Below are 27,155 nucleotides of genomic sequence, written 5' to 3'. Positions count from 1 at the left end.
GCAGCAAAAATGTTATCTTTACAATCTTTACGCTTTGGGTATTAGAAAAGGGCTTGGAGCCCCGTCGACGTCACGTCGGTGTCTTTCATTGGCAAGTTGGCTTGCCTGTTAGAATCCGCTTCTTTTGATTAGTGGAAGGCACGCATACGTCATGCCTTTTCCGGTGGTTAGCCCTCCTCGAGCGCAGCAACCAAGTACAGAAAACATTTGAGGCTCGCTGGGTTTGTGGACTACTTTTTCTCTATTTTCGCAGCGCGATCTCGCTGGGCAGAAGTCAAGCGCTTCGCATACTATCGACCTTGTTACACACTTAATTGCACTTTTGCCGGTTACGTTCATAATTGCACTTTTGCCAATGGGTATTATTACATCTGAACTGCAGCAGCGCGATCGCGCTGTTTTTTTCTTTTAATGCAAGAAAAATCCGGTTGGGAGTTTACAACTGTGAACAGCTGTAACTCCGACATATGCGAGACCATAGTGCATTGCAAATGCTTGTTAATATATTGTCATTTGTTTTTTAATATGAATGCTTGTGTTTTTTGTAAACATATTTTATTAGCATTTAACATAAGTACATAAAGCAGTACATAACCCCAGGTGATTCATCCACAGTCAAGCTCACAGGATAAGATGCGTGTGGAACAGGGATCAAGCTAACATTCAGCCAAGCTGTTACAATATTCCATCTTTTACATCAAAGATGACCAAGTATAGGTGCCCATGGCTTATTGTGTTATGCGATCACGCTTCCCTAATCCCCCTGAAATAACAAGACCCCCCTCCCAGCACCTCCCTGCACCTGCTCTATATTCAAGAAAATGTGTCATGGTTCCTGATTGTATTATCCCGTAGCGTTGGCCTAATCATCGTGATTTGGGTCCTAAGTGTCCCCGGGTTCTCCCTGTTTGTTTTGTTATGATAGTGTCATGGATGTGTCCGGTGAATCTAAGGCCTGCTCCCGCAGACAGGTCACCAGATGGTCCCATGCCCTGGCTTTATCTAATGTACAGGTGCCCCTTGCTGCCTCCTGAAGGAGAACCCTGCTTTCTGCCTCTGCCCATCTCAGCAGCGAATTCCTCCAATTCTCTAGGAGTGGGCTCCTGGGAGACTTACAGTGTAGAGTAATCTCCCTTTTTGCCAGAGCAGGAGCAAGATAAATGTATTTTGAAGTGATTTTGCAGGATCTAGGGTGTGGAAATTCCTCCAAGAGAGCCACCAGGGGGAGGCAGGGAGTCTTCTATTGCTTACGCCATGTATGCTTTGAAACACTCCCTCCCAGTGCTCACTAAGGTGGGGACATGTCCACAGCATATGGAGAAAGTCTGCAGCCGGCTCAGCGCATCGTGGGCAACTGGCATCCTCTGTGACAAAAATCTGGAATATTTTATTTGGGGTGAGGTAGACCCTATGAAGGATGTAAAAGTTAATAATTTTAAAACAAGCGTTTCTTGAGTATTTGTGCAAGGTAATCCTAGTCCACTGAACGCCATGAAGGGGGGCACCGATATGGAGTTCCCACCTATTCTTCAATGCATCAAAGGGGAGCAGCACATCCTTTCTCAGTTCTCTGTACTGGGAGGTAATTGCTTACATCTTTTCGGTGACGGTACATAATGTCTGGCAACCAGTGAGTGGTACATAAACCTGAGAGGGCTTTTGGCAGCATTTCCAGCAACCCCACAGACAAGGCTGCTCTCTGCTGATGAAGGGCTGAACCCAGAAACATGTGTCCAGAGATTTACAGCACTTGCTGCACCTAATAAGGTGAAAAACGTTAGATTTCTTTATGGATACAAAACAAACTTGTACTGCATTTACCATGATGCACTGGGGCTGAATACATGCTGGAGTATGAGGCAGAGTGCTCCCTTTCTGTTTTTCTTGGCAGTACATGTGCGCCAGCACTGCCTGTATTACAGAAGAGCCTGCACAAGCATCTGCGGCCCCTTCTGTAATATCAAAGTGACCCGGAGGGCCACAAAGTGGATGCAGACATCTTTTAAACCCCTAGGGCACTTCTGTAATGAGGCCCCTGGTGGGGTAGGACTGAAACTAATAGAATTATATCACCACTAATTAATTCCCTTCTTACTGTGTCCAATATATGGCTCAAACAAGAAAACTGATGCACTTGTTTCTGACATCAATTGGTGCACAAAAAAACAAGAATATCAAACGGAGTCTTCATAAAAGATCAATGAAACTCAACCTAGTTAATTTCCACATATATCTGTGCATAATTTGCTAAGACAAGGATGCCATATGGTCAACAGAGACCCCCTCCATGGCTCCATCTTATCACCATGAAGCAAATCAAAACGGAGCGCTCCTCATCAAGCACCAGTAGTACCATGTCAGCCTTATGGTCATTAGACAACTGTTGGACTTTTTTGCCTATGCAGGGTCATCCCCAATCGTTTTGCCTCCAGCCTCCTATGTTTTCTGACCTGTTGCTGTTGGCTTTTGAACTCTGAGCACTTTACCACTGCTAACTAGTGCTAAAGTGCATATGCTCTCTGTGTAAATTGTATTGTTGATTGCTTTATCCATGATTGGCATACTTGATTTACTAGTAAGTCCCTAGTAAAGTGCACTAGAGGTGCCCAGGTCCTGTAAATCAAATGCTACTAGTGGGCCTGCAGCACTGGTGGTGCCACCCACATAAGTAGCTCTGTAATCATGTCTTAGACCTGCCACTGCAGTGTCTGTGTGTGCAGTTTTTAACTGTAAATTCGACTTGGCAAGTGTGCCCACTTGCCAGGCCTAAACCGTCCCTTTTCTTACATGTCAGACACCCCTAAGGTGGGCCCTAGGTAGCCCCAAGGGCAGGGTGCACTGTATGGTTAAGGTAGGACATATGGTATTGTGTTGTATATGTCCTGACAGTGAAATATTGCTAAATTAGTTTTTCACTGTTGCAAGGCCTGTCCCTCTCATAGGTTAATATGGGGGCTACCTTTAAATCTGATTAAAATGTAGATTCCCTTTGGGAGCGGATGGACAGGTGGAGTTTGAGGTCTCAGAGCTCACAATTTAAAAATACATCTTTTAGTAAAGTTGATTTTAAGATTGTGTGTTTGAAAATGCCACTTTTAGAAAGTGAGCATTTTCTTGCTTATGAGACTCTGCCTGATTATGGATTCCCTGTCTGGGTCAGTTTGACAGTAGGGCTGGTTGCACCTCACACTAGACAGTGACACAAAGGGAGCTGGTGTGTAGTCTGCATTTCATGATGAGCCATCTGTGCTAGGAGGGAGGGGAGGAGTGGTCACTCACAACTGAAAGGGCTGTGCCTGTCCTCACACAATGCAGTCTCCGACCCCCTGGTGAGTGTCTGGGGCCTGGCCTGGGCAAGGCAGGATTTCACATTCAAAAAAGACTTTACTTTGAAGTAGGCCTACTTCAAAGGAGAAATTCGTTATAAGAAGGGCACCCAAAACCACAGACTTTAGAAACCCTTCTGGAAACAAGAGGAACATCTGCCTGGAGAAGAGCTGAGGAAGGAGAGCTGCCCTGTCTGTGACTGTGCTTTGTGGAGCTATCCTGAAGTTGCTGCTTCTGCCAGAGTAAGAGGGCAAAGACTGGACTTTGTGTGCCTTCCATCTTGAGAAGAAATCTCCAAGGGCTTGATTTAGAGCTTGTCTCCTGTTGATTGAAGTCTCAGGGACAGCAAAGACTTCTCACTGCCAGCACCTTGAGTTCCTGGAGAGACTCCTTATCTGCCCTGGGGTGCCCATCCAGTTCTTGGGACCCTGAAAGGAGAACTGGCAGCCTAAAAACAAGGAAATCCACGTACAGAGCTCCGTGCGGGGAAAAGATCGACGGAACTCCGATCTGCGGCTGAAGAAACGATGCGCCGACGGCTCTGCCGCTGAGAATCGACGCTCACAGGAAACGCGACCGGAGAATAGACGCACGGAGCACGAAAAACGACACACCGCATCGCTGACGGAGGCTGAGAGATCACAACCCGCGCTGGGGGTTTTCTGGATCATCGTGCGGCTGGATTTCCGACTCGAGTATTGCTGGGCATAGAAAAACAACGCAAGGCCTGCCCGGACCGGAGAGTGCTGACCGGATCGACACATCGCTCTCCTGCGGAGAGAAGAAATGACATGCCCGACTCAGCAAAAGGAAAAACAAGGTCCCGCTCGTGAGTGGAATCAACGCATCGCAAGCCCTTTTTTGACGCACTCTCGCCCATGCAAGGTTATTTTTGACGCACCCAAATTACTTTTTCACAATGACAGCGCTAACGTGTGTTTAAAACTACTTAAAGACTCTTTTTGATTTTTAATTGGTAACTTGACCTTGGGTATTGTGGATTTTTGTTGTTTTGCTTAGATAAATATTTCCTATTTTTCTAAACCTGTGTTGTCATTTTGTAGTGTTTTAATTAAGTTACTGTGTGTGTTTTGGTACAAATACTTTACACTCTGAAGTTAAGCCTACTTCTCTGCCAGGCTACCAAGGGATTAAGCCGGGATTAGCTGAGGGTGATTCTCTTTTACCCTGACTAGAGTGAGGGTCCTTGCTTGAACAGGGGGTAACCTGACTGTCAACCAAAGACCCCAATTCTAACATCAGCCTTATGGTCATTAGCCATCAAACTCTAAAATTGAGTGAACTACCTTCCTCACTAACATATACAGGGAGTGCAGAATTATTAGGCAAATGAGTATTTTGACCACATCATCCTCTTTATGCATGTTGTCTTACTCCAAGCTGTATAGGCTCGAAAGCCTACTACCAATTAAGCATATTAGGTGATGTGCATCTCTGTAATGAGAAGGGGTGTGGTCTAATGACATCACCACCCTATATCAGGTGTGCATAATTATTAGGCAACTTCCTTTCCTTTGGCAAAATGGGTCAAAAGAAGGACTTGACAGGCTCAGAAAAGTCAAAAATAGTGAGATATCTTGCAGAGGGATGCAGCACTCTTAAAATTGCAAAGCTTCTGAAGCGTGATCATCGAACACTCAAGCGTTTCATTCAAAATAGTCAATAGGGTCGCAAGAAGCGTGTGGAAAAACCAAGGCGCAAAATAACTGCCCATGAACTGAAAAAAGTCAAGCGTGCAGCTGCCACGATGCCTCTTGCCACCAGTTTGGCCATATTTCAGGGCTGCAACATCACTGGAGTGCCCAAAAGCACAAGGTGTGCAATACTCAGAGACATGGCCAAGGTAAGAAAGTCTGAAAGACGACCACCACTGAACAAGACACACAAGCTGAAACGTCAAGACTGGGCCAAGAAATATCTCAAGACTGATTTTCTAAGGTTTTATGGACTGATGAAATGAGAGTGAGTCTTGATGGGCCAGATGGATGGGCCCGTGGCTGGATTGGTAAAGGGCAGAGAGCTCCAGTCCGACTCCGACGCCAGCGAGGTGGAGTACTGGTTTGGGCTGGTATCATCAAAGATGAGCTTGTGGGGCCTTTTCAGGTTGAGGATGGAGTCAAGCTCAACTCCCAGTCCTACTGCCAGTTCCTGGTAGACACCTTCTTCAAGCAGTGGTACAGGAAGAAGTCTGCATCCTTCAAGAAAAACATGATTTTCATGCAGGACAATGCTCCATCACACGCGTCCAAGTACTCCACAGCGTGGCTGGCAAGAAAGGGTATAAAAGAAGGAAATCTAATGACATGGCCTCCTTGTTCACCTGATCTGAACCCCATTGAGAACCTGTGGTCCATCATCAAATGTGAGATTTACAAGGAGGGAAAACCGTACACCTCTCTGAACAGTGTCTGGGAGGCTGTGGTTGCTGCTGCACGCATTGTTGATGGTGAACAGATCAAAACACTGACAGAATCCATGGATGGCAGGCTTTTGAGTGTCCTTGCAAAGAAAGGTGGCTATATTGGTCACTGATTTGTTTTTGTTTTGTTTTTGAATGTCAGACATGTATATTTGTGAATGTTGAGATGTTATATTGGTTTCACTGGTAATAATAAATAATTGAAATGGGTATATATTTGGTTTTTTTTAAGTTGCCTAATAATTATGCACAGTAATAATCACCTGCACACACAGATATCCCCCTAACATAGCTAAAACTAAAAACAAACTAAACTACTTCCAAAAATATTCAGCTTTGATATTAATGAGTTTTTTGGGTTAATTGAGAACATGGTTGTTGTTCAATAATAAAATTAATCCTCAAAAATACAACTTGCCTAATAATTCTGCACTCCCTGTAAGGCTACAAAGAAATTCTCTTTTTTGGAAAGACTGGGTTGAAAAAGGCATTTTACTGATTAAAGACTTGGGAGCAAATGTGCACCCCTCCCTTGTTCTTACTCAATCTATAGACATCCTAGAAGGCATAGACTTGTACGGGTTCTTAAAATTCAAGGTTGCTCTCTTGAACGTGTATATCATAAGCTAGAATTGCTCACTACAACAAATAACTTCCTGCAAGGAGGCAACTGTGCGTCCAATGTGTATTAAATACTGACCTCAATGATTACTAGTAAAGTGCTGGCAAACTCAGAATTGTTTTGCTCCTTAAAAAAGCTTGGGGTATTAATCTAATCCATTGTTCTTTTGCCCATAATGACACCTCAGCTTCTACCCAGCCATATGCAAACGAATCCTTACCTTGCTTCCCTTAAGAAAATCAAAAAAAAAATCCAGCCTGAACTGACAGACTAGGTTCTCTCTGAACCATAACCGGATGAAGGGGAGATCTGGGATACAGTCATCATTAGTATTTTGAATATATGTTGCCTTATCTCTTCCCAGAAAGATTTGATTTAAGAGCAATTTGTAACATTTGTCAGACATAAATGTTTATGTAAAATGTTAGCAAATCCTGACCTTTTTTTTGTTATTTTTTTTAATGGGTATTGCATTTGATTATGACACATTGCTTCTCCATAGATTAAAAAGATGATTTCAGCCTGACATTTTTTGTAGAGACCGTGTGTGTTCTCTGTGGGCTGTGGTAATAAACACTAAATCAAACTCAATTCTTTCCTTTCTCTTGCAGATTTTTTTTTTTTAATTTTATTTTTTAGATTGTGACGTTCCCAATAAATTCAACACGCTGATTTTATAATTCATTGATCATGGAGAGAATGCAAGAAAAATATCAAGAATTTTATTGGCAAAAAAAAGATTAATGGACCTCATAGCAGCACAATAGCATTGACCAGACATTAATAGATTAAAGGATTTTAATAAGCAATGGTTTTGTGCTTGGGAGTGTATGTTCAAACAATGGCTTGCCCATCTTAACTATACACTTCTCAAGTTTCCCATGGCACTCACACTCCTGACTTTCCCGTTACATCCCAGCTGGTGGATCTTGGTGGAAACTTCTAATTCTCCCTGCTTGTGCCACTGAGGTAGAGACCTAAAAAAGTATGGGGTTATCGTGAGCAGTGCATTCCCTATTGCTGCCAAACTGATGCATTGTTTTTGTGTTGTTGCGAATGGCGACGCTGTCTGGATCTGATTTGCAAGGAATCATGCCCATGCATATTCGACCCCGCATCTTTGTTGTGATGGTCAGAGTATGCTGCTGCTGCAACAGTCATTCTTTATGGACAACGGTGGTAGCTCCCACCGGCTGTGAGTCCTGCCTACGTAGGGCTGGAGCTGTCATCCCAACAGTAACCTTTCCTAATAAAAAATAAAAAAGGTCTCCTTATGTGATTTGAACGCAAAAAAGACTGCACAGAGAAACCTGTGTTGTGTTTATTGTTCACTTTTCTGGTCTCAGTTTGATGGGCTGTCCTAAAGTCGTTGTCGTGGAGTAATTGAAGGTGGACAGTGTGGACAACATTTGCTCTTAAGTAAACTGGTGGGGTGTACGGTAGCTGAAAGATGTGCGTATCAATTCTGTGACTTAGAGTGCTCCAAAATACTGCTGCTAAACCCAGCAACTGCTACAACCCACAGCAGTCTGTATGATGAAGATGCTTATATTCAATCAATGCTGGTCTCAGTTTTAACTATAAAGAGTGGGCCTGGGAGTGCCATAGTATTGTCAGAATTGGAGTGAAGGTTGTTCTTCGTGTTTAGCAACATGGAGAAATGCAAAGTTAAAGATATACTTGCCTTTTATAGTTGATTTGTTTATTCTTTTTTTCTGCAGGGCCAACTCAGAAGATGAATCTTTTTCAGGCTGTAACTAGTGCTTTGGATAACACGTTGGCGAAAGATCCAACTGCAGGTATTTATTGATATTTCAAGTTTTTAAAGTTAGCTATTAATTAATGGGGCTGTGCATCGATAGTCCCTTTGGAATTGTGAAAACACTTGTCTTCTGTCCAGTGAGAAAGTGATATATTGTTCTAAAAGGTGTCTGAATCAGTTATTTGTTTTTTTGCCCTTTTTCACACCACATATGTTACACAAATGCACTTGTGGGGATGCACCCTTCTCAGTTGGATAGATACCCTTTCTCTTTACAGTAGTGTGACTTTCTTTGCTGTTCCCAGCAGTAAGCGTTGACGTTAATGGGGGCAGACACTTTAAACACTTTTCCAGGATATTGAAACACAGGCACCTTGTTGGAGTTGTCAGCACCCTCTTGTAAGTTACGTAATTGTTAGAAACACTTTCCTCCCACCACATGAATTTGGGAACCTCACACCCTGCTTTGACAACTGGCAGCACCTTCACTGCCTCAAGGATTTTTTCATAGTGAATGCCTGTCACGCCAATCTTTCTAAGTGAAAGGCTTGACTTCTTGGGTTGACCTGTACGGCTAGATTCTCTTTGGACCCAACCCTGCCCATTACCTGGTGCCACGAATGAGATACCCAAACACACTTTTGTTTAAACCTTTTTCTACAGCTATGGAACTCACAAAGTCCTATGCGCCTTCATTATATCATCCCTAATATCACACTTGAAGTTTGTTAATAGTACCTTTACTAATTAAGTGGCTTAACTTACAAATTCTCATATTTATTATGTCCATGGTCCTTGCACTTGATTGACCCATCTGGTGCAGGGCAGATTCACCAGATACAAATTATAAATCCACTTTGCACACCCAATTCTCTGCTGTTACAGAACAGGTCATACTTTTTTTGCAATTTATTTAAGCATTATGACAAGTAGCCACAGAAAACAAAGGGCTCCATTAAAAAAGTTAAATTTGGTTATAAACTTAGTTTGTGTTTGTATTTACCTATTTTACACCTTCCAGGAATTCACAAAGGGATATGGTTTAAGACCATGTACATGTGCTGAAGCCTCCACCACAAGTGCACAGTTTTTCTGCACCTGTAAATCCTACTCCAGGCATGAAAATATGGGTGTTCAAGGCATTGCGTAGCGTGACTAACCTTGGAAGTTGAACATTTAAAAACAAGTATGTTTGTTCATAGTTTTTCAGGACAATGGTTACCTCTTTAATCCCTTGAAAAAAGCAGGCCTGTTTTAGTGACCTAAAAAAGTATTTTAACCGTATAAACTAGATCTAGCATCAAAGGATTTTGGGCCTGGTTTAGAGTTTGGCGGACAGGTTATTCTTCCATAACATTACTGATATTCTGTCCTCCTCATTACAAGTACCATAGGATATATGGCATACTCCTGCCATCTAGTGTTGGGCCCAGAGTTGTGCAAGTTGTTTTTCCTCAAATAAGCATTTTGACTCAAAAGTTCGAGGGACTTCTCCACTCGGTGATATTGCACATGGGCATGGACTCCATTGTTAGATTGTTTTCTCTGCGCTGTGTGGTTCGGACATGGGTGCCTCCGCTCTGTGTTTGAACTTCGTTCTGTATGATTCTTCGGTTCTTTACTGTCCTCAGTGGTATTGTTTTCGATTGCACTTTTCCACTTCTGCTCTTCTCATATAAAATTGGCGGTTCTGGCTTCTTTGACTGACTACCCCTTGGGGCACCGCCCGTTCAGGCGTGTCACCAGCTTCATCGAAAATGTGTTTCTGGTGATAGAACCCACTCCCTTTAGATTCTGCTCGCGTTGTCACGTGAAACATCCGCACACTGATTAACCTCTTGTGTGCAATCTCTGCCTTTCACCCGACCACTAAATCAGAGTGCAATGCCTGCAAGTCATTCTGATCAAAGAAGACCCTTCGGACTGCAAGGCTTGCTGGCTCGAAATTTCGCAGAAGGCCTCAGACAACACTCCGATCTCTTCGGCAAGTAACACGCACAAGAAGAGCCAACCTCTGAGGAAGAAGAGGCCTACTCCATCGGAGATAGCTCTGGCTCTGACATTGAGTTGAATTAAGATATGCAGGAAATACCATCTGCCCAGCACATAAGCACTGTCCCCTCTGCTCCAACACCCAAGCCCTCCCAAAAAATCTGTGGCTTTCCCACTGTCACTCACAGAGGTTGCTGGACCACCACTGCTGCAGGCCATGGTCAGTTCCGAAAGGCTGGTTCAGCCACCCTACCCTCGGGCCCAGCACCGAAAATCAGCACAAAGGCTAAAAATGTTGCATTGGCCTCCATCTCTTCAGACCAAGAGCTTGTTAGGGCATCGACCTGACCCTTGGTGCTGACCCAGCAGCCTACTCTAGCTCCCTTGGTACTGACAAAGCCTCACCTTTCCAAACTGAAGCCATCGGTACCTCAGCCTTCAGAGCCAAAATACTAGTCTATCTTCGGCTTCTACATCCCCTGTCGAGCCCATTTTTTAAAAATTGGACATTCGTGAGAGGAAGATAAAAATTAAGGTGAGGACTGAGTGCATCATTGCTACTTTTTCCTCTCCTCCACCTATAAAGAGGAAGCTGACTTTTGAGGAGCAATTGGACCTTCCTCTTCCTCCCAGAAAGAAGACTAAAGACAAGACCACTAGCCCTGCTCACCATCCTCCTCCTACACCACCTCCCTCACCTCCATCATTCTTCTCCATTCTTCTCACCTACACAGGACTCACCTCAATGGTCACCACAGTCAGATACGGTGGGGGAGGGGGGTTAGGCTGGCCATCACGCAATCCTGGCCCTTGGAACATATATGATACAGATCCCACTAAGCCAAATGATCTAGATTTATACCCAGCACATTCCTCTTCTCCTGAGGATGCAACCTCCTAACAACCGTTCATTGCTAGAGCAGCAGCCTTTCATAAAGCAGAAATGCACAGAAAATTCCTGGAACAGGATTTACTGTAACTCTAGCCTCCACACACAGGGACACCCAGTTTTGCCCATGTTACCAGGCATGATGATGAATGCCGAGGACATCTTCAGAGGTCCTGTTAGAGTGAGGGTCATCACCCTTAGGATGGACAACAAATATAAAGCGGTGCTATCAGACCCTGTATTAATGTGGAGTGAAGTACCACCTGACTATTGCTGCAACCACTGCATATAAGAAAGCTGACAGTCAGGGACCCGGCCTCCCCCACCATCCCCTGAAAAGGAAGGTAAACAAATTGATGCTGCTGGGTAGAAGGTTACTGCCCAGGTGGTCAACCACTGGAGCATCGCCAATTCTCAGGCCCTGTTGGGCCGTATTGAGAGAGCTGACTGGGACAAAATGGAGGACATTTTATAAGACCTCCCAGAAGAAAATAAGAAGAGAGGCTAGCAAATTGTTCTGGAGGGGCGGACCATCACAAACTGTTCCATTTGTTGTGACCGGGATGCTGCAAATACTGCAGCTAGAGGAATAAATACTATTATCCTTCTTAGGAGACACTCCTGGTTGCAGTGGTCAAGATTTAAACAAGAGGTCCAGCAGGCAGTTCTAAATATGCCATTCGACAAAGAACACCTTTTTGGCCCTCAGATAGATTCCATCCTTGACAAAATGAAAAAAGACACAGACACAGTCAAGGCAATGGGCGTGTTACAACCTGCTGCTTTCAGGGGTTTCTTTCGTCATGGAAACTACAGGAGAACATATAAGTCCACCTCCGCAGAGGCATCCACCTTGCAACAAAAACAGATCCAGTCCTCTTAAATAAAGAATTATTATAGAGGCTCCTTCAGGGGAAATAACAGCAAGGGTAGAGGTAAGGTTGCCTCCACACATGGAGCAACACCCACTGGAGAACAGTAACTACCAACTCAGCCCCCCCTCTACCAACCCCCCCCCCCCCCCCCCACCCCCACCTGTTAAGGGCAGACTTCAGTTTTTCACCAAACCTAGAATACCATCACTCAGACAAACGGGTTTCAGCCATTATCCAGAATGGCTATTTTCTGGACCTCATTATCACGTCACCCAACATTCCACCTCACACGTTATCACAGGAACATCAGATGCTACTCAAGCAGGAAGTCCAAGCCCTTCTCCTCAAAGGGGCCATAGAACCTGTTCCAAATCAATAATAGGGCTCAGAATTATGCTCCCTATGCTTCCTAATTCCCAAAAAGGATGGATCTCGAAGATCAATCTTAGACCTCGAGCCTCACAAAAAGTACATCCCCACAAAAAGTACATCCTATCAGAACGCTTCCATATGGTCACCTTATATGATGTCATTTCGCTCCTCCAACAGGGCGCCTTTATGGCAACATTAGACCTAAAGAACGCTTAGTTCTACATAGCAATATACCCTGCTCACCACAAACACTTAAGAGTTGTCATAACAGGCAAACACTATCAGTTCAAAGTTCTTTCATTCGAGGTGGCTACAGTACTCACAGTGTGCTCAAAATGCCTGGCAGTTGTCACAGCACATCTGCGAAGGCAAAATGTTCCAGTATTCCCCTGCTTAGACGATTGGCTTATCAAAACTGGTACACACCAGCAGTGTCAACAATCCAACACACTCAGATGACAATAGATTTCCTTCACAACATGCAGGGGCGGCTCCTCCAGAAGGGCGGAGGAGCGTTGCCCTTGCTGCCAGCAGTGGCAGCTGCAAAACCTTTCCCCAAAAACTATAATAGACTATGTTTATTATAGTTTTTGGTGAAAAGAGGCATGGCCATGAGGGTGACGAGCAAAGAGGGGGGAGCACTCCCCCTCACAGCACATGTATTTTTTGCCGGCCGTCTCGGGCCGGCCAAACACACATGTGCAGAAGGGTCTCTCCAGCCCAGCAGCACTGCGGCTGGGCTGGAGAGAGCCTGTACAGGCTCCCCGTAGCCTGGGAGTGCCCTCGCTGGGCGCTCCCAGCCAATCCTGACGCTGGGAGCATGTGTAGGAGCGAGATGACAGAGGAGAGGAACAGTGGGGCGCGTCTCGGGAGCGGAGATAAGGTTTTACCTCCGCTCCCAGCCCCCTCGGAGAACCGCGACTGCAACCTGGGGTTTACTATCAACATCCCCAAGTCTCACCTCCAACCTCTACAGGTTCAACCTTACTTGGGAGCACAGTTAGGGTTAGGGTTAGCCTACCCAAATCCTGCTCTGATTTAGGACTTTCAGACCACCTTACCTCAGTGGCAAACGAACCAGACTTTCACAGCAAGGACAGTTATGCGTCTACAAGGAATGATGGCGTCCTGTATTGCTATAGTTCTCCATCCAAGGTTACACATGCACCCCTTGCAATAATGCCTAGGTCATCCGTGGTCTCAGTCACAGTGTCAATTGGAGGATCTAGTGTTGAAAGACCACCACACTCGCCGTTCTCCGCAATAGTGTCTGAATACCTTCCAGGAACGGACAGCAGCATTGCAGACCTGCACAGCAGGATGCTTCAACAAGTCCACAAATAGGAACTCCACCCACAAGTCCTTTTACCATACTTCCAAAAGTGGAGGTTCCCTCAGATCGACTTTCACCACAGCAGAAAATGTCAAATGCCCAAAACTTCGGCTCCAGGTACACACACCCACTATCCAAGAGCAACGCGCTAAGGATTAATTGGTCAGGGATATTTGCCTATGCTTTTCCACCTCTGCCACTTCTTCCCTTCCTAGTTAGGAAGCTCAGGCAAACCTCTCTTACAATGAGCCTAATGGCTTCCACATGGACACATCAGCCATGGTTCACAACACAGTTAGACCTCTCTGTGGTTCCACACAAGGAACTCTGGCCTGCTCACTAAAAATCAGGCAGAGAGACACCAAAACTCTCAACCTAGCGATTTGGCACCTGAGGTCTTAGAGTTTAGCTACCTTGACTTACCACCGGAATGTATGACTATTCTCAAGGGAGCACACGGACCCACCACTAAAGCCTGTTACACAGCAAAATGGAAGCACTTTGTTTGCTATTGCCAATCGAAACAAATGAATCGCTTAAAAGCTAAGGTGCAAGACATTGTCTGCTACATGCTTCACTTAAAAAAAGCAAGTTGAGCGTACACTTCAATACAATTACACCTTGCTGCAATCACTGCCTACCTACAGAATGGATAGCATCTCTTACTTTTCAAAATTCCAGTCATCAAAGCATTTATGGAGGGACTGAAATGAGTTATTCCGCCATGGATTCCTCTAGCACCCACCTTGAATCTTAATGTTGTTCTCACAAGACTTATAGGTCACACGTTTGAGCCTCTACACTTGTGCCCCCTTCAGTTTCTTTCATGGAAAGTGGCTTTCTTAGTTGCCATCACCTCACTTAGGGTGGCAATGAGCTATGTGCTTTAACCTTAGAAGAACCCTTCTTTCACTTACATAGAGACAAAAGTGTTTTTTTTGCACTAATTCTAAATTCCTAGCTAAAGTAATCTCACAATTTCATGTCAACCAATCCATTGAGCTGCCGTTTTCTTCCCCCAACCTGGTTCAGTAGCAGATAGAGCTATTCATACCCTAGATGTTAAAAGGGCACTCATGTTCTACATTGATAGAAATAAAACTTTCAGGAATACAAAACTGCTCTTTGTAGCTTTTTTTCCACCACATAAAGGCAACCTCATACCTAGATCTAGCATAGCCAGATGGATATATAAATGTATTCAAACTTGCCACCTTAAGGCCAAATTACCTTTACCTGTTTCTCCCAGAGCACACTATTTACAAAAGGGAGCCACTATGGCCTTTCTTGGAAACATCCCAATAGCTGACATTTGTAAAGCAGCTACATTGTTGCTTAACCCCCACCCACCTTCACCAAGCACTGTTGTGTGAATGTTCTAGCATGCTAACAAATCAGTGTAGTGCTATGTACTCTTTTTCCAGACTACTGTAACTCCCACAGGGAAGCCACTGCTTAAAAAGAGGGACTGCTTTGCAGTCTGTAGAGATCATATGTATTCACAGCTGCACATGCCATTGAACGGAATATGTTACTTACCCTGTAAGCATCTGTTCGTGGCATGCAGTTCTGGAGATTGGCATGCGCCCTCCCTCCTCCCCGGACATTTGTGGCCATTGCAGTTACATCATACATTTACATTTAGCATGGTCATTGCATTACTTAAGCATACTTTACTCCTTTCTCACTCGCCTGTGGGAAAGCAGTCTAACCATGGAGTCGATGCCCATGCGCAATATTGCATGGGAGTCACTCGACCTTGTGACTTGAAAGACTTCTTCGAAGAAAAACAACTTGTACAACTCTGAACCTAACACTAGATGGTAGGAGTATGCAGAGCATGTGAATCTACAGCCCTACATGCCACGAACAGATGCTTACACTGTAGGTAACATATTCCTTATGAATAGTCAATACAGCCTACTCATATGTACGATGGATTCCAATACTTTACTAATTATGGGTCTGTAATTGTTCCCCATTTTCTACTGTTGTGAGGCATAGTAAACTATCCATGTTTCCTGGTCTCTTTTTAGGTATGCTTTTGCCTCGTAAGCTTTGTATCGCTATATACCAGGTCTGCGATAGAATACCATCCAGACTTCGTGGGGATTTCTGCATTGCTCCAAAATCTGACAATATGGGTGGGCCAACACTTAATATCAGAGTAATTTAGACTATTTTGGTGCTGCTGATTTTATCGCATATACAGAAGATTGTAGTTTTTTTTCCTTTAGCTTCAATGGTGTCCGGGTTCCAACTGCATTCCAGAATGGGTGCAACACCAAACAAGGCCACATGCTACTGATAAAGTGTCCCCTTTGATTATAGCCTCTGATACATAGGTCAGTCTATCAAAAACTTGTAAAGCGTGACTTCTCACCTGTGGGGTCTCAAGGCTCTGTTATGGGCTAGCTGCTCAATCGAAAAGCCAGGTCTTGAGATCTGTCCTGAACTGCTTCGGTGAGATGGCCTGTCTGCGGTTGAATGGGAGTGTGTTCCATGTCCGGGCTGCGAGATAATAGAAGGATCTGGCTCCGGCTGTGCTCTTCTTGATTCTGAGGATGCCAGTGAGGGTATGGTGGTAGGATCAGAGCTGCCTGGTGGGGGTGTAGAAGGGGTCAGGCGGTGGTTGAGGTAGGCTGGTCCTATGTTGTGAAGTGCCTTGTAGGTGAGCATCAATAGCTTGTAGGTGATGCGTTTGTCGAACTGGAGCCAGTGCAGGTCTCTGAGGTGGATGGAGATATGGCTGTGGCAGATGGTGTCCAGGATAAGTCTTTCTGATGCGTTCTGGATTCTCTGTAGTCTTGTTTGGGGCTTCTTTGTGATGCCGGCATAGAGTGCGTTGCCGTAGACCAACGTGCTGCTGACAAGCGCGTGGGTGACCGTTCTTTTTTTTCTCGGTGAAGATCCACTTGAAAATCTTCCGACATAGGCTCAGGGTGTGGAAGCAAGACAAAGAGATGGCGTTCACGTGGTGGGTAATAGAGAGTGTGGACACCAAGATGATGCCCTGGTTGCATGTGTGGTCAGTGGGAGCGTTTCCTAGGGCAGTTGGCCATCAGGAATCGTCCCAGTCGGCAGGGTAGGAGCCATTTACGATGACCTCTCTCTTGTCAGAGTTGAATTTGAGGCAGCTGGTTTCCATCCAGGTGGCGACTGCTCTCATTCCATCATGGAAATTTCTCTTGGTTGTTGATGGGTCATCCGTCCAGGAGAGGATCAGTTGGGTGTCATCGGCGCAGGATACAATGTTTAGGCTGTGATGTCTGACGATTTTAGCAAGCGGGGCAATGTAGATGTTGAACAGTGTCGGGCTTCGTGATGATCCCTGGGGTACTCCGCAGCATGTTTCTTTGGATGCCGAGGTGAATGGTGGGAGTCTGCCACTTTGGGTTCTTCCAGTGTGCAAGGATCGAATCCATCCCAGTGCTTTACCATGGATGCTGGCGTCATGGAGCCTGTTGCAGAGGGTGTAGTGGGAGACGCCAAATGCCCGTCCTAAACTGCTTGAGCGAGATGGCTTGTCGAATGCAGCGGCGAAGTCGAGGAGGATGAGGGTGGCTGTGCCTCCGTGGTCTTGTATGGTGCGGATGTTGTCGGTGGCTTCGAGGAGGAATGTTCCAGTGCTCTGGTTGCCCCTGAATCTGGACTGTGAAAGATCTAGGACCTGGTTTGCTTCAAGGAACTCCATGAGTTGCATGTTCATGGCCTTTTCAGCCTTTTCAGTTGCCTTGGCTGGGAAGGGGAGCAAAGAGATGGGTCTGTAATTCTTCAAATTCCTTGGGTCAGCAGAGGGTTTCTTTAGGAGTGGTTTGATCTATGCATGCTTCCAGTCAGATGGGAAGGTTGCTGTTTCAATGGAGCGGTTGATAGTCCCACAGAGCTCTGGCGTGATGGTGGTGCTTGCCAGGTTGAAAATGTGATATGGGTACGGGTCTGAGTGTGTCCCTGACTGCAAAGACTTCATGCGTTTCCAGGGGTCCTCTGTGGACATAGGGGCCCAATGGTTCAGGGGCTGCTACAGTGTCCGGTCCGTGGTGGTGCTAGTGGGGCGGGCGTTGGTTCTTAAATCCTTCGTATATGTCCTGGATTTTCCGGTGAAAATAGGTGGTGAGGTCATTGCAAAGGTCTTGAGAAGGGCGATGTCTGAGATGTCTGTTCCAGGGTTCGTGAATTCCTTGACTATGGTGAAGAGCTCCTTGCTGTTGTGTGCGCTGGTGCTGATGTGTTCTTGAATGGCAGTTTTCTTGGAAGCTCTGATAAGCTGGTGGTGCGTGGTGACTGCAATTTTGTAGGCTCTGTGGTCTTCAGTTGTTTTGCTGTTTCTCAACTTTCGTTCCGGTCTTCTGCAGGTGTGTTTAGACTCTTGCAGTTCTGTCATGAACCAGCTTGGTTTCTTGCAGTGCTGGCTTCTGGGAGGTTTTTTGAGGGGGGGGCGGCTATGCTGTTAGCGCATTCTGTGATCCAGCAGTGCAGGTTGCTTGCTGAATCGTTTGTGGCGACCAGTGGGAGGGAGTGGCTGAGTGCATCGGTGAGCTGTGCTTTGGTGACTTTGCTCCAGCTTCTGCCAGGGGGACATGGTGATGTGTGGTTTGTCATTACGAATTCCACAGCTGCATGATGACTTCACTGAAGACTGGGAAGTTTGGCATCAAACCTTGCAGCACAATAACCCCACACTGATGCCAGTGTTGGATTTATAGTAGAGTAGAGTAGCAGAGGACCAGGAGCTTTCCTGTATAGAAGAAATCTTCCAAAAGGTCTCCAGGAATGCCCAGGATCCGCGAGCCCTGTCCGCTCAGCACCCGATGCCCAAGTACAGGTGGCTCACCCGTCTAGAAAAGGTCCACAGGCGATTACGACCTCAAGTCCACCCTGGGTTGACACCTCCTGGCCAACATGACGATTCCTGCAGCTTGAATCCGGAGGTCAGTCCGTGACCGGATGTGACGAGGATTCCCAACTCCTACATGTACTCCTACACCTGCAGCCCCCTGGCTTTGAGCAAGCCAACTGGCGGTCCAGCAAAGTCCAGCGGGCGCCTCTCCTTCCTGTCCAGCCATTTGGTTTTCTGGAACCAAACCACTGGACCCAGCCTGCAGCATCTTTGTGACCCCTGGGGTTCCCTCACTGAAAAGCATTGGGTGTCCGATGCTGCATTTTCACCTGCACCAGCCGCCCATGTGCCACTGAGGGTGTGTTTTGTGCTGACCTGTTCCTCCACCCCAAGCCCCCCTCCCCCAATGCTGATCAAAACCCCCGAGGCCTGTGTTCTGAAAACGTGGGTACCAACTTTGACCTCTGCACCCTGTTGCCTCCTTTTTGGTGGTGCGCTTTTGGGGTTAACTTGAACTTTGACCTGTGGACATCCTAACCCCCGAAGACTAGGATCGTAAGTCGAGTACTTACCTTTTAACTGTGCTTATACTTTACCTCCCCTAGGACTGCATTGATTGTTATGAGAAATTGCAGTGTGAACTTTTAAAATTGAAAAGTGTTACTTACTTATAAACTGTTTTATCTGCAAAACCTGATCAAAGTACATTTCATACATATGCTTGATACTTATTTACAGCTGTACTTACCTGCAACAAAGACCTTTTGGTTCTAGTAATAAAGTAAGAAAATATATTTTGGCTATATAAAAACATTGGTCTGGAATTAGTCATTGAGTGTGTGCCCCATTTCTTGATTGTGTGTGTACATCAAATGCTTAGCACTACCCTCTGATAAGCCTAACTGCTAGACCACACTACCATAAAGGAGAGCGTTAGTATTATCTACTTTAGCTTTAGTTCAGCCTCTGGGGAACCCCTGGACCCTGTGCACACTATACCTTATTTCGGATAATATATACAGAGCCAGCTTCCTACAGTAGACCATTTCTGAGCAGCCGTCTTTGCCTCCACCCATTTATTGTCATCTAGAGTACCCGGATCTGGCTCCCAGCAGACTCTTAAGGGTTAGGAATGGGTCTGGAGTGTTGCTGGCTAGAGTCTTGTTAAAGACCCAGTTGATCAGTGACCAGATTGCAGTCTAGAGGGCTGAATTTTGGTAGCCTGTCAAGTCTGGTCTTTTATTTGTCAAGTGCATGATGCAGTTGGAGATACATGTACAGTTGGGAAGGATGCAGGCCAAACTCTTTGGTAAGCTCCTGGAAGCAATTCATGTTCCCCTCCATTCAAACATCCCCCGCATGTATATGCCTATGAGGTCCCGGGAGCAAATGTTGGTTAGTATAGCAGATTTTGACAGTCACATCCTGTGCCAGAGGGGAGTATCCGTGGTGAGTGAACCATTCCATTTCATGTGGCAAAGGGCAGAGTACCAACACTGGATGGGGACCCTGGAAACAGGTGGCAATGAGGTGATGAGGAGTTCTGTCACATAGCAGTGCAGGTATACTGTCGGGGTGCAGGAGTTCCAGTTCGTCTATGGGACTGGTAACTTGTGTGCACTGAGCCAACCATTAATTACAGCGAGCTGGGATTCTTAATAGCACAGTTGGTTATCCGCCCATCCTAGGCCCGCCTCGTATGGAGAGATCCTGCATTTGACAAATGAGACTCTGGGAGTTTTGCCGGCCCACAGGAAGCTAGTGATCTACAACTGCAAAAATCAGCAGTTGATATGGATAGTTCTGCAGGTCATACGGAAACTGTGGAGAGCCACCATCTTGAAGAGGACGCCCCATACCAGCGATTGAGAGAAGTACATTTGACCATTCGTTCATGTCCCTCGTTGCCCTGGCCAACAAGGGAGCCATGTTCAATCCCAGTAGTGCTTATCCAAAAAGGCCATAACCATGCCTAGCTATTGGAAGCTGTCTGGCTTTACGGAGGTGTGGATCCTCAGATTCGCTGTCTTGCTTCCCAGTTGCCTTTTGATGTTCCTGTAGACTACTATAATCTCCATAAATCATGGAGTCATCTCCCTGGGCTGCTTCAGGAAAAGGAACATATCATTGGGGTGTGGGGTAATGCTATCCTGTGTTCTATCTCTCCAATGCAGGCGATCAGGTGTGACATCTAGCCTAATTAACTCTGCGAGGGTTATATCACAAGAGTCAAGAGTCAACAGCAAGGTAGAAAGCGGGCACCCTTGTTTCGTTCGCTGTTCTATGGAGCATTTAAGTGACCGGGCTTTATTAACTCTGACTTGGACCTACAGATAAATATACAAGAGCGAAACCCATTTCCTGAACTTAGGGATGAAGTGCATCTTTTGGAGGACTACCTGTAAGAAGGGTCAAACCCCCATTCTGTGTCTACTAGTAGTAGCATTGTATCCTCTTGAAGTTCCTCCAAGCAGGCCAGGACCATGCGCAACCATTGAGGGCAGTACCTGGTAGTCCGTTCCGGCATGAAGCCGTTTTGGTCGGTGTGCACCACAGACCGCATGACAGTGGCCAATGGTGTGGCTATAGCCTTGGTGAGGAGTTTTACCAGGAGTGTTAATAAGGGATGGTGAGGTAGGATCCACAATCATCTGGGGACTTGACAGGTTTCAGTATTACTTTTATGGTAGCTTCCCAAAGATCCAGTGGGAACTCGCCTTGCCCATATGTCATCGTATAATGCTATAATGTGAGCGATTAGCAGGGAGGAGTAAAGTTCGTATAGCTCTAGCAGGAACCCGTTGGGTCCTGGTGTCTTTCTGAAGGTCATGGATGATATTGCTTGATGAAATCTGTTCAGTGGTGAGCGGCTGATTCAGATCAGCACTATACTCTGCGCCGAGTCTGCAGACAGGTATGTCATGTATAATTGGGCTGTTTTGATGCAAGTCAGGTGGTGCCCGGCAGGTGTAGAGTGTGTGAAAATGTAGCGCAGATTCTCACTAGGAGATCTGCCTCGCTTAAGGTGTCACCCTCTGTGGACCTTAACTCCATCACTAACGATGTGGTCTTGGGGCCGCTGCCAGCCAGCTCAGCAATTTGCCTTTTCATATAACTACCCCTGTGAGTGGTGCCAGCTCAGTTTGCCTTTGTCTAAGAGCTCCTGCTGCAGGGTTGTGCGGGCCAGGGCAAGATCACACTGAACTGCGGAGGATGGGGATACCGCTGTCACCTGCTTGAGCTCATCAATAACTCCCTTGCGCCATGACACCGCCTCCTCCCTACGTCTTTTGCTACCACCAGTGTGTGAAGGACTTGCCTCATAAAACCATATTAAATGCCTCTCACAGCATAGTGGGGGAAAGACAGTGCCCTTGTTTACCACAAAGTATCCCGCACTTGTTTCAAGGATATGTTCGCAGAGTCACCATCGAGTAACAACCAGGCATTCACTCTCCCTGGCCTCTGCTCACCCTTGCAGCCCTCCCCCCCCCCACCAATGCCAAAAGAGCTGGGGAATGATCCGAAAGACCCTGGAAAGGACCTTCGTCTGTGCAGTGTGGCTCACCTCAGAGGAGGGAATCAAGAAATAGCCAAGGCCAGAGGCTGTGCCAAAGGAGGACAAATAGAACTTATACTGCTGTTCAGTTCAGTGCAATGCTGCCACCTTAATGCATCCATCAAGCCCAAAGCGTCTGGCCAGTCTCACAGGCTCGTGGTGCGACCCACCCCAGGGCCGGACATTGTATCCCACCCGGGGACCATCACCTCCTTCCTCACGGAAAGAACACATAAGATCTACCTCCCTCCTTTCACCTTTGAACCCAAGGAGATGGCCTGCAGTGTCCCCCCAGGGCACATCCCTCAGCCCCATGCTCTTCAACGTATATATGACCCCCCTAGTCAACATCCCCCTTTCACTTGCCCATACTCCCCGCATCTACCGAAGCTGAAATGTAGGACGCTCCTTCTCTCATGTTGCAGCAAAAACCTGAAACAGCCTCTACACACACCTCCCGACCATCACCCCACTTCTCGAGTTCCGAATGGCCCTCTAGACCTGTCTGTATAAGAGTTCAGGATCTGCGAGCACCTATCGCAAGAGTATCCGAGTTTTAAAAATCCTAATTGATTGATTGATTGACCGTTAAAATATTTACCAAGCAGTGTGAATCCGGGAGCAGCCCCTGTCAGATGAGGCGCTGCCGCTTTCAGTGTTTCGCCCAGTAACTTGGGAGGTGCATATTTACTTCCTGGTGTCCAAGGCTATCCCTCTAATGTCCCACTGATTGGCACAATCCTCCAGAGGGGTGGGGTCTATCTGAACCTCATGTACAACCAGGGGAATGTCTTCCTCAACAGCATTGCTACCCCCTAGAGCCCCTCGTGTAATCTGCATGATAAACTCTAGAGTAGCCATGTTGCCGCCCCAGAAATGAACAGTTATTTCCAAGTAAGTGAGTCTCCTGGAGTAGGGGCACCGCCGGATGATACCGTTTGGCATATGTCAAGACCGCTCACTGCTTGATCTGAGCCCATTTACGTTCAAGGTAAGTATTGTGTGTTTCCAGCGTGGGGCAGCACCTGCATCCCTATGTGTCATGTGGGCTAGATTTAGAAAGGCATCCAAAAGGGGTCTCGGAGAGGCCCCACTGCATAGTTGCGTCAATTCCAACAGTAGAAGAACATCTTGCAAAGTCCACAACAGGCAGAAACAACTGTCCCCCAAACCCACCCACTGCCATACACTTTCCCACAACCCTCCCCTTACCATACACCTTCCCCCCATGAAAGAATTGTCGCCCAACTATGGCATCGGCCAAAACTTCCCAACAGTAAAAACAAGGTTCATGGGCCGGCCTCACTCAGCCCCCAGTCAGTTGCTGCTAAGGAACATCCCTCAGGCATGCCTGAAAAAGAAGAAAAAGAAAAAAAAGGGGGAGGGACAGAGGGATTACAACAAGCCCAAGTGGCTGAAGCAGCCGCTATGACTTGTCCTTGTCTCCTACTTGAGCAGGGGAGCCATCCATTGAGGTTGATCTTTTCTTTTTCGGGCGGTACATGGTGGCTTCCTCCTGAGCAGTGTTATTGCCTGTGCTTTCTTTTGTGTTGTGGCAACTGCTGCCAGGATGAGGAAGGCATCCCTGCCCTGAGGGTGACCTGTGACTCTGCCACCCTTGGATGGAGATTTGGGCGTTCCACTACCCAGTCCCATATACTTTCAGTAGTGTCGATAAAGGTGCAGTCGTTATGCATGTCTGTGAGGTGGGCTGGGAATTGCAGCATATACTTGACCTGCATGGTCCTGAGTTCTTCCTTGCCCACTGGAAACATGTGGTGCTTGCGTTGCACCTTTAAGGTGTAGTCGGGAAACACTGCACTTCAGTTCACCAGTAGAGTGGGTCTCTATCAACAAAGTACAGGAGTCTTCCAATCATGGGCCTCAGCTCTTCCCCTGGGGCTGGCTTGGCCGCAAGAGATCGGTATGCCCACTCCACCACAAAGAAGGCAGACAAAACGTCATGTGGAACCCAGGAACGGAGTCAGTCTGCTACAAAGGCGAAGTGCCGGGGCCTCTCATTGCCCTCCAGAACCCCAACAATGCAGATATTGTTTCTTCTGGACCTCCGCTCCACATTTTCGGCTCGGGCTTCCAGAAGGCTAACTCTATGCTGGAAGGTTTTTCCTGCATCTTGTGGGGCCCGTGTCTGGCCATCCAGTGACGCCAGCCTTCCTTCTACCTCTGTGACCCTCTCAACCATGTGGCAGAGGTCCTGGCGCAGCAGGGACATATCCTGGATGAGGTTCCCTATTTTGCACTTGAGGGATGATCGTGACTCGTGGATGGCTTGCAGTATAGATGCCATTGAGTCTGCAGAGGTAGCAGGCTGTTGTGGTCTGTCTGAGTCTCCCTCCTTTATGACTGATGGGTGGGTAAATTTATCAACTTTTCCCTGGCTGGTGGCATCACTTTGTCTTTCTCCATTGTGATATTGGATTGAAAAAGTCATGTGGTCTCCGGATGCCCACAACCGCTGCCTGCATCCGATATTGGAACACCAGGAGTGGGCAATGGGGGAATGGTGGACAGGAGAACATTGCTGCTGGCTGTTGCGGTCCAGCTGTTAATTCCTCAGTTCCCTGCGGTTGCCTAGCTGGACTATCTCTGCTGCTTGTGTTAGTGTTCGGGCCGTTCCCCTGCACTAATCTGAGGGCTATAAGTGCAGGGAGTCCAGCATCTGGGCATGGGGCACAAGCGTCTCAACAGGGGGTCACTTCAGCAGCTGGGCCGCCCCAAGGCCTCGTTGGCTGGAACTCCGTGTCCAAGACTGGGTTTGTGCAATAAAGGGGCCAATTGGTGCAGGTGCCTCTACGTCCCTTGTTGAAAATCACCACCTCAGGGCCCAGCCATTACCATTGTAGGTGTGGAATTCCTTTCCCCCCTGAGCAGGGTCTGTAACTGGATTCCCTAACTGCACTTTCAACACACTCAGCCCTCTGTAAATGAACAGTGTGAGGGGTGGACACGACCACTTGCCCCGATTTCCCTTGGCAATCTGCGTCTGGTCAGAGGGGAGTTCAAAGGATTGCGCGGGCGGCACTGGCAGAAGCAGCACACCACAGCTGCCTCAGGCCACAGACACGTGGGCTGCTGGAAAGTTTTGCCTCTCAACCGGGCCTCCCCACCCCTTTCCTCTAAGTCCTGTGGGCCTCCCCCTGTTTACCTCTGCTCCAGGAGCCTCCTCTGGTGTCCGACGGAGCTGGCAGGCACTCGTACGACCTCGACCTCTGGGCCCTTTTTTCAGGTGCTGCTCTGCTCCCTGCCCACTGCACCGCCGTCTTATGTCATCCGCAGGCTGGGAGAGGCAATCACCAATGCCAGGGGCCAAAGGGAGCCCTCTCAACCCCCACTAGCATTCAGAGAGGCTTAGGGATGCGGATAATGTTGGATGAACTCTGGGCCGTCGTGGAGCTCAGTGTTGCGGCTGCCACCTTGGTTTGTAACCATGACCTCACATTTCTCTTTTTCTGACTCCTCAAAAAGGAAGTCTGTTAATTAATTTCAGTTATGTTTTACTGCTTGCCCCCACTCCAGTAAAAAATGTGTGCTTATTAGTTAACTTGAATTTTGATTAGCTGTGCGATTAGCTGCCATTTGTTGTACAGTTGCAAAAGGCTGTATATAAAACCAAGGTTGTTATCGTTATGTAATGTTGGCAAGAGTCATGTAAGGCTTTCCATATTTTGTGCTGTCACTTCCTCCCCAGAGCATGCACAAGAACACGCCACACATGGAGCTCTTAGCTAGCGTCTTTTTTTTGTCAACTAACTTTTCAATATCCCACAACTGTTAAAGACCACGCCTTAACATCTCAGATTGGCTGCGTAATCCCTTTTATTGAGTCTGCTCCAAACCGCGAGGTCCTAATGTTCACAGTCCCAAGACACTACGGGCCATATTTATACTTTTTGACGCAAAACTGCGCTAATGCAGTTTTGCGTCAAAAAAATTAGCGCCGGCTAACGCCATTCTGAAGCGCCATGCGGGCGCCGTATTTAATCAATGACGTTAGCCGGCGTTAGCCGCCGGCGCTGCCTGGTGTGCGTGGAAAAAAACGACGTACACCAGGCAGCGCCGGCGTAGAGGGATATGGAGCTTGGGCGTCAAAAAATGGGGCAAGTCAGGCTGAGGCAAATTTTTCGCCTCAACCCGATTTGCGCCATTTTTTCCGACTCCCAACCCCCATAGAAATGACTCCTGTCTTAGCAAAGACAAGAGTCATGCCCCCTTGCCCAATGGCCATGCCCAGGGGACTTCTGTCCCCTGGGCATGGTCATTGGGCATAGTGGCATGTAGGGGGGCACAAATCAGGCCCCCCTATGCCACAAAAAAAAAAAAAAAAAAATTCTTACCGGAACTTACCTTAATGTCCCTGGGATGGGTCCCTCCAGCCTTGGGTGTCCTCCTGGGGTGGGCAAGGGTGACAGGGGGTGTCCCTGGGGGCATGGGAGGGCACCTCTGGGCTCCTTCCGAGCCCACAGGTCCCTTAACGCCTGCCTTTTCCAGGCGCTAAAAAACGGCGCAAAAGCGGCCATACGTCTTTTTTTTTTTACCCACCCACTCCGGGCGTGAATTTTGCCCGGGAGTGTAAATACGGCGCACAGGCCTCGGAGTCAATTTTTTAGACTGGAACGCCTACCTTGCATATCCTTAACGCAAAGTAGGTGTCCACGCTAAAAAATGACGCAAACTCCATGGACTTTGGCGCTAGACGCGTCTAACGCCAAAGTATAAATATGGAGTTAGTTTTGCGTCGGAATTGCGTCCAAAAAAACGACGCAATTCCGGCGCAAACAGAGTATAAATATGCCCCTACATCTCCTCCCTTGTTACACAAAAAATGAACAAATAGCAGCATTACAGTTCCTTCATCATCCATGTGGTTGTTCACACAGTAAGGCCAGATTGAGTGACATGGGGTAGTTGAGCTGTACCCGAGGTGGACCCCAAGGGTACATAGTCTGATGTCTGACTAAGGCTTTCAGGTGGAACAGCTTCATCTGGACTTGCATGGATCGATCACCTAGAAAGTCTGAAGTGCGACAAGTCCCTTGTGATGGATTTGCCAGGTAGGCGTACTGTTATTGTGTCCCTTGTGCTGCATGACTTGGAGGTTCAACAATAAATGGAGGATCTTTCTT

The 27,155-nt window shown here is 47.0% G+C and overlaps 1 protein-coding gene across 1 annotated transcript in view; it reads left to right on the top strand.

Annotated features, from left to right (window-relative positions):
• Positions 1 to 27,155, top strand: part of BCKDHB (branched chain keto acid dehydrogenase E1 subunit beta) — an 880,450-nt gene that overhangs the window by 55,360 nt on the left and 797,935 nt on the right. Inside the window, exon 2 of the mRNA XM_069235622.1 lies at positions 8,111 to 8,188. Within this exon, the coding sequence (XP_069091723.1) occupies positions 8,111 to 8,188 (78 nt within the window). The remainder of the gene's footprint in view (positions 1 to 8,110; positions 8,189 to 27,155) is intronic.

The sequence above is a fragment of the Pleurodeles waltl genome, chromosome 5, assembly GCF_031143425.1.
Source record: "Pleurodeles waltl isolate 20211129_DDA chromosome 5, aPleWal1.hap1.20221129, whole genome shotgun sequence".
NCBI classification, from domain to species: domain Eukaryota; kingdom Metazoa; phylum Chordata; class Amphibia; order Caudata; family Salamandridae; genus Pleurodeles; species Pleurodeles waltl.
The sequence above is the reverse complement of the archived record's forward strand: the minus strand, read 5'-3'. Positions and strand labels throughout refer to the sequence as shown.